Source organism: Austrofundulus limnaeus, unplaced genomic scaffold, assembly GCF_001266775.1.
Source record: "Austrofundulus limnaeus strain Quisiro unplaced genomic scaffold, Austrofundulus_limnaeus-1.0 Scaffold36, whole genome shotgun sequence".
In the NCBI taxonomy this organism is placed as follows: Eukaryota; Metazoa; Chordata; class Actinopteri; order Cyprinodontiformes; family Rivulidae; genus Austrofundulus; species Austrofundulus limnaeus.
This window is the reverse complement of record NW_013952438.1, coordinates 445,883-461,783: the sequence shown is the minus strand read 5'-3', so window position 1 is coordinate 461,783 and position 15,901 is coordinate 445,883. Positions and strand designations below refer to the sequence as shown.

The 15,901-nt window shown below is 36.9% G+C and overlaps 1 protein-coding gene across 3 annotated transcripts in view; it reads right to left on the bottom strand.

The window, feature by feature from the left end:
- ptpn13 (protein tyrosine phosphatase non-receptor type 13) overlaps positions 1 to 15,901 on the bottom strand; it is a gene marked incomplete in the record, with an annotated part of 59,280 nt that overhangs the window by 30,688 nt on the left and 12,691 nt on the right. For all 3 annotated transcript variants that reach the window (XM_014006475.1, XM_014006477.1, XM_014006476.1), the window contains 6 exon segments: positions 1,664 to 2,293; positions 4,144 to 4,231; positions 4,534 to 4,719; positions 6,993 to 7,058; positions 8,310 to 8,476; positions 10,738 to 10,857. In XM_014006475.1, coding sequence (XP_013861929.1) covers positions 1,664 to 2,293; positions 4,144 to 4,231; positions 4,534 to 4,719; positions 6,993 to 7,058; positions 8,310 to 8,476; positions 10,738 to 10,852 — 1,252 coding nt within the window.

Here is a 15,901-nt window from a genome sequence, read left to right as displayed (position 1 = left end):
CGGCAAGACAAGGAAAGAGAGGAAAAGATAACAGACAGCAATTTATTAAATGCAGCCCACCAAGCTTTGCCACGACTCCAGGTGGGCCAAGAACACATTTGGACCATCTGAAATATTTCATTATAGGAGCATGCCTATAGAGATTTCACTAAGAACGCAAATAGCTTATGAGAAGTGTAAAGCTGTAAGACTTGACTAATAACTGCATTGTGTTCTGTATGATCATATGACTGTACAAACATTTTTTTAACCAGTTCGAAATATCCAAAGTAAACAAACAAAAACAAAGAGTGGCTGTGTAGGCAAACATGTGTGACAATTAGCAGCAGCCTAGAAATGGGCCTGTAATTACCATCAGTCACTTGGTAACTTCTGTGCCAGCGACTCATTCAGTCTGTTTAAACACTACTGTGCAGCCAACACCAACGATACTTCATTCAAGCCAGCGCCCAGCTCCCAACACACAAAGAAGTTACACTCAAATACACAACTGGTACCAAGTCCAAGTGCCTGGCTGCTCGTCATACCACTGCTCACCATGTCTCTTTGAACCAATCAGATCCAGCCAGCTTTCTTCCTACTTTATGTGCTTTAATTACAGTCATTTCGATTTTTACTTTATAAGATAATGACCAGTCTGTCTTCTACAACAATGCTGAATGAACAAGTTCTTGCACATGGAACAGGAAGTTTTCAGTTTTGATTTATGTACTGTCACTGATAGAAGACTATTGTTATATCTTTAAATCTTGTGGTCAACACTGCACCGTGCATGTTCTAACAATGTCACATTCTGTAATCTGTACAAAACAAATATTACAAAATCATACTGAGGCATTTCAGAACTATTCCAATATTGTGCAGTTCTAATGAAAAAGCTTTTATGTGTGATGTGTTACAATAAGGAGTTATATGACTGCGGTTTCCACAAAGCTGTGAAAACACATTTTGTGATTAGCAGATTTGCCATCTGCTAGAAAAGCTGTTTTTGTGTGATGTGTAATCAATATCAATAGCCAGAAAAACCTAGACGTACCGATCCTTATCAGGAAAAATATATAACACCAGAAGATGAGCACAGATGAAAACTTTGCACGACCACAATTCATGGATTTTGTGCAAAGAAAATTACAGTTGACCCCAAATGATAAAATTAAAATCTAACAGAACAGATCATCAGAGGTGAAAATTCCACTTTTGAGGTTTTGGAAAAAATTGCTTAACAATAAAATTCTAGGGCTGTGTATTGGCAAGAATTTGGTGATATGATACATATCATGACACAGGGGTCATTTTCTGCCAAAAGGTCAGATGTAGCACAGTCCATTTAAATCTATCCAACACAGTAATTTTAAGTAATGATATGCATGAATTGTTTAAACCTAATAATTTGACTGATTTGGCAAAAGTTGTATTGTATTTAGCCCCATGGTTTGAAACGATAAACTTATAAACACATTTTCTTTCAGTACCAGAACATATGTTAGACTATTTTTAAACGTTGTACTTTAAAAGCCGACATCGTGCTTTAAATAAAGTAGATGATAACTTGATTGCAAACCAAAAATTTAAAACAAATTAAAACTGTGAAAGCTGTATATTCACAGTCCCCTAACAACCCTAAATGTATAATTAATAGCTCAGAGAACATTTTATTACTCACCATCAACAGCTTGTTGCAGTGCCTCAAGTTTTCTCTGTTTTTCTTTCATCCTGTCAAAAGCATCGGGAAGTCCAGAGCCAATAGACAGGGCTGAGAAGTTATGAGATCTTCTATTATGCAGCACACCAAACTCAGAGTACCCATAATCCAACTCCTTGGGTGTTGACAATGGCACTTTGCGTCTGCCTACAGAGCGCGTACTTAAGGCACTACTGCCTCTACGAGCATCCTCCAAAGCCCCAAAACGAAGAGCTTCTGGATCCATGCGAGCCAAATCCACAGAGGAAGCCCAGGTTTTTCTGGACTGACTTGGCCCCCGATCCCCACTTACAAAGGGTAAAGACCTACGGTCCAATTCCACAGGCTGGCCCTTCATCTGGAGGTAAAGAGGATGCATATAGGGATAGGAAAGCTCGTTCTGCAGCGAGGGTGTTCTAGGGTAGATATCAGTGGAAGATTCAGAGTTTGTGTGGTGATCAGACAAGGACAGGGGGACTGCACCCTCACCCCCCTTCAACAAGTCCTGGATTGGCAGTGCGCCCATGGAACGACTGAGGCCCTTGTTAAGAGACGTTTGTTCCTGAATTTTGGCTCTGTAGCGCCCAAGAACCCTGGGGGCGGCACTCCTCCCTGGAAGAGAAGGGAAATGTTATTAAACCACAAGCGGACACACAAACCTTTAGAAATAAATTGTTAAAATTTACAAGAACAAAGCAGATATTTCTTGAACTCCCAAAGTCTTTAGACGGTGTTCAAATAAATGTCTGTATTTCATTAGTAGTGGATAACCAGCCACCATCATAAATGCTTTTTTCAACTGTTCATAATACTAAAGTTGCATTTTCCAGATAAGTCAAAACCACTTGCAGAGAAAAAGAAAAAGGTTTGAGTTTAACAATGTGCATAAACAAGGGGGAAAGGAAAGATTAGAGCAGAACAAGACATTAAGTCCTGTAAAACAAGACATTAAGTCCTATAAAAATGCAGCATGTGTTGGTTTAATCTATAAAGCAAATGCAACTTGTAAACACAAAGTCACCAGTTCTAGTAGCTTAAAGAAACTAACAAGAACTAAACTGAGTATAAATGGGAAAAGCACTTTTCAGAAATGTCTTTTTTTATGTATTTGCTCTTACATATGTAAAAAGCCAAGAACCTTTCATGCAGACATGAAAGGGGATGACAAACTCTTCAGATATGGTTATGAAACACAGTTTTAGTACTACTATTAAAATGTTGCTGTTATATGAAACTTCAGCTTTAAAGAAATGGTTATGTACAATACTAATCTGAGGAGAAAAAAAATTGAAGAGATCAGAGCAGTAACTTCTACCGCTGGGAAACAGTAAACAAAGTGCTACTCTTTGAAGAAAAGATGATTGGGATACTTTGCATGTAGTTTCCCTTAGGGTAAGCCTGGTGCCCAACAAAGAACTAATACAAAAAAGCAAACCAGCCGCTTCACTGGTGACTTAAAAATATGTATCTAATCAATATCATGCACTGCTTATATAATCAGGATAACTGCTTTGGCTGTGCTCTGCGCTCCTTCCACTGGCCTGAAATGCCGGAGTTCTTTCAGAAACCACTGAGAAAGTTTACTCATATTTTCCTGAATTTTATCCGAATTTGAGGTTGTAGTGTTTTTTTTTTCATTGTATATTTTTTTCTTTCCCGAAACTAAGTCTAGAAAATGTTAGGGAAAAATGGTTTGACAACCAAGGAAGGCATTTACAATGTGTACATACTTACAGCTCAAACACAATTACAAGTGGGCAACACGCAGGCCTTAGTAAAGTAAAGCTGTTTATTTATCTGTGCAATGCTGCCTTGAATTCTTTTTTTTTTTTTTTTTGAAAACAACATGAGAACACAACTGTCTAAAGCACTCATTTCTAACTTTTTGCAAAAGATGTTTTTCTCCACCCAGCCCTCAAGTAAAATGTCTGGTAAAGCTGCGTGGGAAACAATGTGCAAATGTAGTAGGAAGTCTGTGTACGATGGTAACAGGTATAGTTTCAAATTCTTGACTAGGGTTGCTTTTTGTCTGCTTCTCGTCAGTGTGGTTTAACTCAATGTTTGGCATCGGTATCTTTTCAAAAACAGAAAGAAACACACACATGGCTATTCAAAATCATTTAGTTAAAAAGTGAGAAATAAACATTTTATATAAAGCCCTGTATTCTAGATGTTTTCTTGCCTCCCTACTCCACATTATACAGTAAAGGTGCATCTCCATCAGGCATATTGTAAGGAGAAGAGGCTTCAATGTGAGAAATGGAAGAAAAGTGACACTTTGACAGAAGGCCCAGTGAGGCATGACTCAGTTTAAAAGTGTGCTGTGCTTGAGATGCCTATTCCAGAGTACAGATACAAGAATGTTACAGTTTACAATGTCAAAAGTTGTAGAGAGTGAGATCTAGCGAAGGGAAAAAAGGCAGTTATGGATCTTCAAAGAATGTTAGTGTAGCTCATCTTACCAGATAGCAAACCTTTGCCCCTTAATCTTTCTCGAATCTCTTTACTTCGCTCTGGAAGGGACTCTCTATCTGTCACCAGACCATCCAGCTAAAAAAATAATTGACAGCGTTAGGAAACAGCAATGGGTGAAAGGTTATATTAAACAAGATAAAAAAAGAAGAAAATTAAGGATTTCCTAATAGTTCCTGAAATGTTTGATCAGCAAAAACTCTAATATCTGTTGTGTAACTCCAAAGTCTCCTGTGTTTTTAACAGATAATAGTAGTTTAACTTTGTGTACAAGAACAATAGCTGTGACATATTTCTTATTAGCAGCAGACAATTGAAATAAAAAAAAACATCAACAGAATGTTTATGCTGCATTTAGGTTTCTTGGTTAAGCCATTTACCTGAGAGAGGCTGCCAAGCACTAACCGGACCAGTTTTCTGACGTAGGAGAAGGGAGGGTCACAGCTGGAGTTTCTGATGTGTTTGCTGCAGATGTCCAGCACCGTGCGCAGCGACATTCGACTCACTGTAACATCATCGCACATGTTGAGGAGCAAACTGTTCAAGTGCTCCCCCAGCTTCATAGGCTGCACGAGAACAGAATGAAGCAACATTAACAGGAGCAGAACAGTCTTTAAACTTTTACTTGGTTATCTGAATCTGATTAGGGCTGAAAAGATTCATTGAATAATTCAAGAAATTTGATTACAAAAATCCTCGAGGCATATTATCTACTTCGAAGCATCATAAAAAATAGGTCTTGTTAAAATCAGTGCACTTTTGCCGGCCGGAATGTTATTTGAATTAAACAACGCTATGATGTTAGCGCTTGTTTCCTTTTTGCTGCTGCTTTTTATGACTTTGTAACATGTCATTAGCCTTAATTTATTTATTACTACTGTCATATCAGTCTATAGCAAACCAGTAAATACTATAATACTAAATACTTACTCTTAATACTAAATATTTTATTGCCTAAAATGGGAACCCTGCTCCAACCTAATAACAGTCTTAATAAAAATATGAATTTACTATTAACAATAACATTTGAACTCTACAAAACTTAATGTGCAGCACCCAAATTTTTATATTACCCATTTTATTTACAAAATTTCTAACATAAAAGATCACATTCAGTTTTCCAAACCATAAAAATTAATTACCATAATTTACATTTTTCATTGATGGTTAAAATGATTCACTGGCAGAGTGCTTTTAATTAATGTCTCAAACCTCACATAAATACAAACAAGTGGAGCTTAAAATGCATGAATTAAATACATCTGGTACTGTAATTTTACTTTGATTGCAGCAGGATCGTCAGCAAGTGTAGATTACCTCTTCATAATTGTATTTGTCATAAAATAAGTTTAGGTAATGACTGCAGAAGATGAGAATTTTTTTAATCATTAGATTAATTGATTACTAAAATAATCGTTAGTTGCAGCCCTAAATCTGATATCGTAGTATTATTTTAACGTCCATTAGAACTATGTGTATCAGCATAGTGAAAATAATTACTTTAACTATAGGTCGACCGATACCTCGGCTGGGCGATATTTTTGGCCGATATTTGCCTTTTTTCCTTGTATCGTTTCGACGGATTTGTTCATGCGTTTGGCCGATCCATGCCTTTGATCACGCGAGTGCCGACAAGGGTACGTTTTCAACTTTTAATGTGTTTTAACTGTCTAATTTAGCTGAAGCTGCCCTCTGTCTCGAACTATGAGGGGGAGAGAACAGTGGTCTGTTAAGTTTCAGTTTGAGAACGGGAGCACCGTGTTTTTACTTGCACTTTTGCTCTGCCTGAAGTTAGCATGTCTACGTTGTTTTCTTATAGGGGGCATAGAAGAACCTCTCTTCTTTCCACTGAAATGAAATAAAGCTCTCGGTCTTGTCTCGCTGTTATGTTCACTACGAGCGAGTAAAGTGCCGCCCTCCACCATACACATATGTAAACCAGACACCGCTGATGCGCTCATATCACGTTTGCTCTGAACGCAGCATTAGTCGCGAAGCAGGTTTTCTTGAATGTACATTTCAAACTGTGATTAAAGCTTGTTGTTAATGTCAGTTGATTTAAATGCAATTTTTGCATTCAGTCAATAAATGTTTCTTTTTTGTTTAAATCGAGACTTGTGTAACTTTTATCTTTTTTTTATCATGTTAACGGAAGAAGAAAAGGAGTATCAGCTTCAAGAATCGCACCCCCCCCCCCCCCCCCAAAAAAAAAAAAAAAAACGGCTGTAAGTATCAGCGTATCGGTTAGACTGATGTCAAAATAATTGGTATCGGCCTTCAAACACCTGTATTGGTCGATTTCTAACTTTAACTACAAGTATCTTTTAGACTAGGTTACTCTGACCACTTTAGTTTAAATTATAGGGGAAGTGGATAGATATGTAAACAACAAAATCAAATCAAATTCTTTTTTCTTCCTACCAATTTCATTTTTGATTAAATAAACCAGACACACAGTCTTTCCAGTTGCAATAAAATGTATGTCCAAGAAAATGCATTGTCCATTAGATTGAACGAAGTCTTAGCGTTCAATTAAAGCAAACAGGAGAAACTTTAATAGGATCACACTGTGAACACTTTAGCACCTGCCTAATTTTGTGAAAACTGAAATAACCAGTTCATCTCATTATTCAGAAACTTTCCTCAGTGAATACTTGATTAACTTTTTATCCATCAAGAGGTTCAGATATAGACAAGGTCCTTGAAAAGAGATAAACCTAAAAACATTAACTCTTCATTTTATGAAACACTACTTAAAATGCCAAATGTGGTAAAAATACAAAAACAAGCTAAATTTTATTTTAAGGTCCAACAAAAAAATACTGTGGTTAAATTTTACCTGACTCTGAGGAATCTCATAGTCTGCACCCCAGAATAAAGTCATCCCCAAAGAATACATGTGCATCTGTAGAAAGAAAAACAGCTCTTAGACAAAAACATAATTTATTTAGTCTACAGGAAGAGAAAAAGATTGTCAGTGCAGTTTAATTTAGAAAAAGCAGAACACTGGAACACAGAATGAGGCTTTAATACATCATTTTCAGTCAAAAGAAAACAGACGAGGGTTTACACCCTGAAATTCAAAACATTTTCCATTTCCCTGTTATTACTCTCCACTCATTGCTTGCAAAAGAAATCACTTCCCCTGAATGCTGGGCTTGGTAGAGGAAAGAATAATTCTGGGACTGCCAAAGAATGTAACACAGCCTTCAAGGTCTTTTAGGAACAGACCAGTGAGCGTAAATTTAAAGTCACACCAACGCTTGTAGAAAATCTGAAAAACTCAACACTGCAGATGTGAAACAATTCTAGGTTGAAAAAGTCAAAGAAAACCTTAGTGTTTGCAGCTGACATATATTTATCTACTGTCTTAAAATGAAGGAAACAGATTATACCTCCTACACTAAAATAACTCAGCTGACGAGTTGGGTGTAGGGCTGGAAAACTGACTCAGCACAAAACTGTGTTGAGGTCTGTGGGGCTGTGCCAGAGACGGGTTTGCAGTCATGCAAGCTTTTAGCTATTTTACCAGAGCGGCAGAGTGGAAATGGGGGTGTGTGGTGGTTCTGTTTAGTGCAGGAGACAAAAAGGTGCCTCACATTTTCTGTTAGAGATGCTCCAAACATGTGTGGAAACAAATTTACCCTGTAAATCATTTATAACCAGTGATCTTTTTGACAAATTGTTACTAAAAACAAGATTTTCAATAGTGTTTAAATTTTTACAGCATTTCTTTCCATTTTGACAAACCACAGAATTCAGCCATTTTTTAAAATCCATAAAACCAAAACAGCCCCACAGCAACAGAAACAAGTCCGAGAAGTCCTCGCCACGTTTTAATATCTAACAACCACAAATGTAGGAGCTCAGAGGCGTCACCACACATTAAATACCTCCAGTGGTTTCACACAATTCGGCAGACAGACTACTTGCGGTGGTGCATCAAGGAACCAACACAAGGCAAAGTCCTCTCGATTTAACAGTAGAGAACTTTGACTAGGTGACAACATGTCAAAAAATAATACAGATGTTGCACATATTTTTGAAAGTTTAATGACGATGCGTGAGAACATTAACAGAGGGTGGAATAATGATGGTAAAATACAAATAATTCTAAGGGTTTTGTCACCATGTAAATAATTAGAATGGTCTATACCTTCTCAATGTCAGAAACTGAAGTTAGAGAGTTCCCTTCCAGCACTTCTGGGGCCGTGAAAGCTTTTAAGTCTTGTTGGGTGACATACTCGTCTGCAAATGAAATATTGCCAGAGGGCATGAGCAGCAGAGACCAGGGCGAGATGATGAAGCCCATGGCTGCAGGGTCTGGAGGAGGAAACAGGCAATTTAAAATAGAAAGATACAATCAGAATGAAAACAGATGACAATTAACTAGTCTTAAAATGGAGCATGTTAAAGCAAACTACATTGGTTTAAAGCTCAAAACCACTATCAATTTCTGTCAAGGCATTTTAGAGTCAAAGGCAGCGACCTTCAACATATTTGACAGTTATTCAGGAAAACTAAAGTAAACAAAAACATGTAGCATTTTTGGCCCTCAAAAAAGAATCAGTTAAAAAGAACTGAAGTAGAGAGGACTGGCTACACAACAATTATTTTTTTCTGCAAAGCCGCAGTTAGAGCTTTGGTTAGAGAAGATCTTAAAAATACACAATGGAATGTTTGAAAAGTGCTGCAACTTCTTTTTTTCTTTGACTGACACCCAACTACAAGAGGAGCAGAGAGTGGAAAAAAATGGAACTTGATTTAAGACTTATAAACACTGGACTTTACTAAGTAAATATAAGCTTCCTGTTGAAAATGTGTAACCATTCAGAGAGCTCTCGCTAAAGAAAACTGGGTCGCCAGGTGTATCACTCAAAGACTTTGTTCTGAAGAAGAAATCACAACGTGGAGCAAAAGCACATTTTGAGACTAGTTTCCAAATTTTTAGGTTTTACAAACCTAAAATTAGGCAGGAACACTACTGAATTCTACTTAAACTAATCATTAAAAATAAAAACTGTTGAATTCTTTACTGTTTTTAGCAAATTATACATGTTTGTTTTTCATCCTATTCAAATTTATTAACAGTGCCACCATCTAATGGAGAGCTCTTCTTCTGTCTCAACAGCCACTTCTATTAAATTAAACATTTACAATATTAGCTCATCGTGTAATAGATTCGACAGCAAATAGACAGTCAATGCTGCATACGCTCGAGGCGTCAAAGACAATCAGAAGAAGCAAGATGGGAAATTCCTCTATCACAAATACACATCACTTATTTATATCATTCTTAAACCAACACACGGTAACCACTGATGTTTGCACAAACACAAAAGAACTTTACTGATTGCATGCACCGTGTCAACATTTACAATCAGTGAATCCTTGGTTGCTCTCATTGTGCTAAAAACAGAAAAAAAAGAGATGCAAAATTCAAAGCAAAATGCCTTTTATTTACCCATAATTTTGCTCTCAAGTGATGCAGTTGACCAGCACATCAAACAATTTGTCTGGTGAGTTTTAAAGCTCGAACCACCGTCATTAATAAGCCATTCTTGTGGCCAACAGGCTTCTTTACATAGTTCAGTGACTGTATAATAGCTGGGTCCAACATCTGCTATTCAAATTTTAGCTTCACTCAGCAGTCTAAAGCTCTACAAGCCACAAGCCACAATTTACACAGTATAGCTACATGCTGGAAAAGGAAAAAGATGGGTGTATTAAATGCAACAAAGAGCACAGTAAAACGCCACGTAAAGACAAAACACACAAAAAAAACTTTCATTTCACTTTTTCAGTGAAGAAGTGTTCACTATAATACTGGTATTTGTGCACAATCTAATCACTGTGAACGTGACCTCGGCGCTACAGGAATATTCACAAGCATTTACTGATAAGTGAGATTTTCCTCTGGTATGACAAGGCTGTAAGCAAAACCAGAATGAGAAGTCAAGCTGGTTTATGTATAAATGCACACCAAGAGGTTACTGTTTCATGGAAACTTCCAATGGTCCACAGTTTAGATGACACAACTATGACCCCGTGTAATCAGGTGTACTGGAATCCAGTATGAAACTAGGATCCACCCTAACTTTTTTAAACAACCCATGGTTTTTGCTGACTCACATCCTCTGCAGAGTCTCCGAAGTTAAACCAGCCATACCCACAGACTGTTTAAAGTTTTCTTAAATAACAAAACACTCTCTGGAACCTGGCAATCTTATCTCTTTCTGCATTCAAGAACGCATCTACTGGCACAAGTAACCAAAACAAAAATGCACATTTAACAGTCTTTGTAAAGGTAACTCGATGGTCCCACACATCTCTAAAAATGATATTTGATTTGTGTCAGAATTTTAAATTTTACAATGTAGGATTGTTATTTGGTGCCTTGAATTAAAACTTATTTCCCAGACTAACTTTGTGTCAAAAAAAAAAAAAAAAAACAATGACAAAAAAAATTGCAATGACCTTTTCAAACTCTCGTTACAATAAAACATTTGGCGTGTCGAGGAAACATCTGGAAACCTGTAAAATGTATGAATCCGTTTTACACACTTTAGTCCACATGTTCATACCTTTCTGGAAAAGATCCTGGAGGCTCTCTGCGCTCTGACTGAGCAAGGCCCACACCTCCTCCTCCTGGAGTGGGCCTCCTCGAACCTGCAAGGCTTCTGCCAGAGACACATGCATCTTCCCTGCACAGGTAGACAGAGAGAGAAAGAAGCACGACAAGTTTTACTTATGCAAGTTTGTTTAATGAAACTTAAAAATCTAAATAAACAAGATGATCTGGTACTCTGAGTTTTGTGCTTTTCTCTGTATTTACATCCATTTCAGATGAGGAATTTTAGGTTTCCTTAAACATGTTTCATGGAGTTCAACATGGAAATTCTTGAACAAAAACAAACAAACACTTTGACTCTCAAATTTGTAAAAGGATAAGGATGGAAGTCTACAGAGGAAATTTCTGGCCCAAGGTCAGAGCAGTTCAGAAAACATTTATACCGACCTGCGCAGAGCCTTGAATCAGTATTTACAGTCCCCTCCAAATGTATTGGAACAGCAAGTCAAATTCTGTTCTTTTTCTTGTACACTGAAGACATTTGAATTTAAGATCAAAAGATGAGCATCAGATAAAAGTTCAGAATGTCAGTTTTAATTTCCTGGTTTTTATTTGTGGATGTGTTAAACCACTTAGGATAGATCACCATTTGTATTACACCACAGCAGTTTTAGGTGAGCAAAGGTAGTGGAACAAATAATCTTAAAATGAGCAACATTTAATACTAGGTGGGATAACCCTTGCTTGCAATGACTGTCTCAAGCCTGCGACCCATCAACATCACCAAACTGTTGTATTCTTCATTTGTGATGCTGTTCCGAGCTTTTAATGCAGCTTCTTTCAGTTCTTGTTTGTTTCAGGGGGTTTCTCCCTTCAGTCTCCTCTTCAGGAGGTGAAATGCATAGCTCTGTTGGGTTGTGGTCAGGTGATTGACTTGGCCAGTCTAAAACCTTCCACATTTTCCCCCTGATAAATTTGCTTGTTTTGTTGGCAGTGTGTTTTGGGTCAGTGTCCTGGTGCGTGATAAAATTACTCCTGATTAGTTTGAATGCATTTCTCTGTAAATTGGCAGACAAAATTATTCTGTATGCTTCAAAGTTCATTCTGCTGCTGCCGTCATCAGTTACATCAGCCATAAATATTAATGAACCTGTTCCAGAAGCAGCCATGCATGCTCAATCCTTGACATTACCTGCACCATGCTTCACAGATGAGCTTGTGTGCTTCAGATCATCAGTAGTTCCTTTCTTTGTACACACTTTGGCTTTTCTATCACTGGCAGAGATTAATCCTTGGTCTCATCAGTCCATAAGATTGTCTTCCAGAACTTTTACAACTCATCTCTGTACTTCAAATTTCAATCAGTCCTTCTGATTCTTATTACTGATGAGTGGTTTTCATCTTTGTGTAAGGCCTCTATATTTCTGCTCTCTGCGTCTTCTTCAAACAGTTGATTGTGAAACCTTCACCCATGCACTGTGGAGGTTGTTGGTGATGTCACTTACTGATGTTTTGGGGTTTTTCTTCACAACTCTCAATATTTCTGTCAGAAACTACTGTTGTTTTCCTTGGCTGACCTGTTGGATGTCTCTTGCTCAGGACATCAGTAGTTTCTTTCTTATTCAGGACATTTCAAACTGTTGTGCTCTCTATGCCCAGTGTTTTTCAATGGCTTTGATTGATTTATCTTTTTTCAGCTTCAAGATGGCTTGCTTTTCTCCCATAGACAGTTCCCTGGTCTTTATGTTCAAATGTATTCAGTGTACAACAAAAAGAACAGAATTTGACTTGCTGTTCCAATGCTTTTGGAGGGGAATGTATACTCTTTCTGATTTTTCTCTGCTTTATTGCTCTACAAACTGTAATAAACATTTCTTTTACTGTGGAGGTGAAAAATATTAAAATTCCCATCATGTGGATGCAACCCATCACCCAGCTCTATACACAACTTTAACATCAAATCCTACTGCTTATGAGGAAATCTTTGAATCATATTTCTCTGTCTTTATAAACAAATCTAATAATTAAATCTAGGCAATTATGCTTTATAATATCAACCAGCCAAGTTAGTGACACAATGCCATGTGACAAGAAGCATGTGTGACCTGTTACAGTTCCCAGCACTGTGCAAAGGTGACAATGGTTTCTAATCTTCCCAGTTCAGTGACGGTATGCTACCAATGTAAGCCAAACAGGAAGCTCCAGTTTTACAGACACTAACAGGCCAAACAGAAACTAGTTGCACTGAGGGAAAATTCGCACCTCCAAACGCTAAAAATACTACTTAACATGTGAGCCATGCAACAAATAAATAAATAAATAAATAAATAAATAAATAAATAAATAAATAAATAAATAAATAAATAATCTCAATTTCAATTCATAATTCCACAAGCATTCACTGCAATTTTTTTGTTAAAATAAAATGTAAAATTACAAATTGGTTGTAGGTGGAATAAATTACTTTATGAAATGTTTGCACATCTGCTTAAGCTACAATTTAATTATGCAAATATTAAAAGGCAAGCAATCCAAATGATCCAAAAAGGACAGCACAAAAAAATGTTCTTGGCATAAAAATGTAGAAAATAATTCCCACAGAAATCCAGAGAACTGCAAAAGATCACAACTTTTACACAAGTAAAGGAAGACTAAAGTAAACTTCTAAACCAAACACCCTTCTTCAAACATGAATGTAAGACAAACAGGAAAAAAAATGCCATGATCTACTTTTTAAAGCATTTCACAATATAATAACGTTTTACAAACAGCAACGCACCTGTGTGCTTGACTCATTGTTCCCCCTTTTCCTGTTTACTAACTTTGTAATTTACCTTGAATAAATATTAATGATTAAAATTACAAAACAAACAGTGTGAGCACTGGAACATCCTTTATACATGGCAGCTTGATGACCAGCATCTGAAATTCCATCGTCCTGAAAATGCGAGCTGTACTTATGTTTTCTGAAACTAATAACCATCCTGTTGCACATTCAAGGACCACCTAAGTCATTGTGATGTGTAATTCAGTAGCCCTAAATATCTGAACCAAAGTATGTGCAGACAGCTGCTGTTATATTTCACCAAACAGCTGACCCACTTTTAGTTTTAGAGTAAGAATCTCTGGAGACAACAAATGCCTGTACAAAATTTCATAGCAATTTTTCAAATTAGTGTCCACATACTTCAGTCTTGATCAAAAGATGGATTTATATCTGTAGTCTCCTTTGGAAAAAAAATTACAAAAGAAAGAGATGCATCACCTTGTTATGTCTGACACTTGTGGGCTAAAACAGTGCCCATCATTTATCCATAAAGCTCTGCTGTAAACTGGGACAACAGACTCATTAGTGCTCAATTTGATTCCTGAAAGCAATACATGAAACAATGTCCATTCTATGAATTGGAGTTTTTTTTTTTTTTGAGACGAGTTAATGAGTAAGCCTGTCACAGGGCTAAATATTTATGCAGGAATGCAAGTTAACCATTCTAGTCAATGGGAGGCGTGAAGTTTGAGGCCAAGTGGGATACTACCCATCTTGTTCATTACCCATGAGAACAGAGAGAAGCGGGCGCTGCGAAAACTGATTATTTTGCAGCCCTTGTTATTTCAACAGAGACCTACAGTGGAATGTTTTTAATCCGTACTGAGTCTGCTGCTTGAGCCAACTTCTCCCTGGACCGCAGTCCTGCCCATTACTGAGGGTGCTTCGGAGTCCAAAACACCAAAAGCAGAAAGTTTTCACTACTTCAGTTCCCCTCATTCTCGTTTCATTTTCCAGGTATTTCCATATCACAGTAAGAAAAATAATAATCTAAGCAAGCATAAGGTAACAGATCTTGTTAATCGTTTTATAATCTTGACCCCAGTCACAAGGATTTTGAAGAAATAATCCTTGAAACATGACAAAGCTCTTTATGCTGCCCTTTTCCTATCCATCCACCTTCCTGTCGGTGACAGCTATAACCCGTGGGATAAATCAGAAAACACTTCCTTAAAAAAATATACTTGAGCTAAATAACATCGAAGATACCAAATATTTTAGTTTGTGCTGCTGTTTTTCCAAGATCACCTCTTTTTATTTATTTTTTAATAAATTGCCAAAGACAATAAGTGTCTCGTTAAAACCTTCCCTATATCCTAGCTTTGTTTTGAAAAGAAAAAAAATAAAGATAAAAATGCCACTTCTTTTTTTAGGAGTTATAAATCCTAAACATCAGCTCTGAAAAGAATTTTGTTCATAACCTTCAAAAATCAGAACTATGGACCCAGCTGGTGAGAATCTTCCCAAAAATTATTCTTGCCAGGAAAAATTCAAACAGAAAATTCAAGTGAACCACTATTCCAAGAAGTATGAAACTTGCAAGAACACACAGCCTTGATAGGGTATCGTTTAAACCAATATGTAAAGGGTAATATTTCATATGGCAAATCAAAACCAGACTATTGAACAAATAAAATGCACATCAAACTACTACTTTAACTTGACAACCGTATTCAGAGCCTAAACAATATGTTGGTGGACCAAATAAAATAAGCAGCTGGCTTTTCTATTGAATCTGCATCACAAATTCTGAAAATGCTTTACATTGCAGAACAAGTCACTTAGATCATTTAGAAGTGGTATCATCATATAGTTTGTCAGCATCTATCAGTCATATACTAAAAAACTCTTCTCTTGTACACTAGACAGCGTAGTATCCCCAACTCCCATATTGGGCATCCCCCTACATGTAACACCACAACTCTGAGGACTGCATATCTTACCATCTTACTGAAGAGGCTTGCAAACACAGCCCAAAAACATTACAAATGTCAAGTGAAATGTTCTGAATGTTATAGGATTTGTGTTCTTGTATACTGTAAAAATGGTAGTAAGTGATTTTTTTTCCTGTAACGCAAATGTGAAGAAGAGTACCAACAAGCCTGATGTGACCTTTGCAAAAAAACGCCCAAACATTTTTACATGAAAAGAACTTATTTGCATGCTAGTCTGAAATGGGACAAAGGTTTCATCAGTGAAGACAACAAAAACATTAAATTGTGTTTCAGTTTGTGATCATAATGTAATTGCTAGGGGTGTCCCGATCCGATATCAATATCGGATATCGGTCCGATATCAGCCAAAAAACGAGTATCGGATTTTATCGGACTGCATAAAAAATGTCCGATAT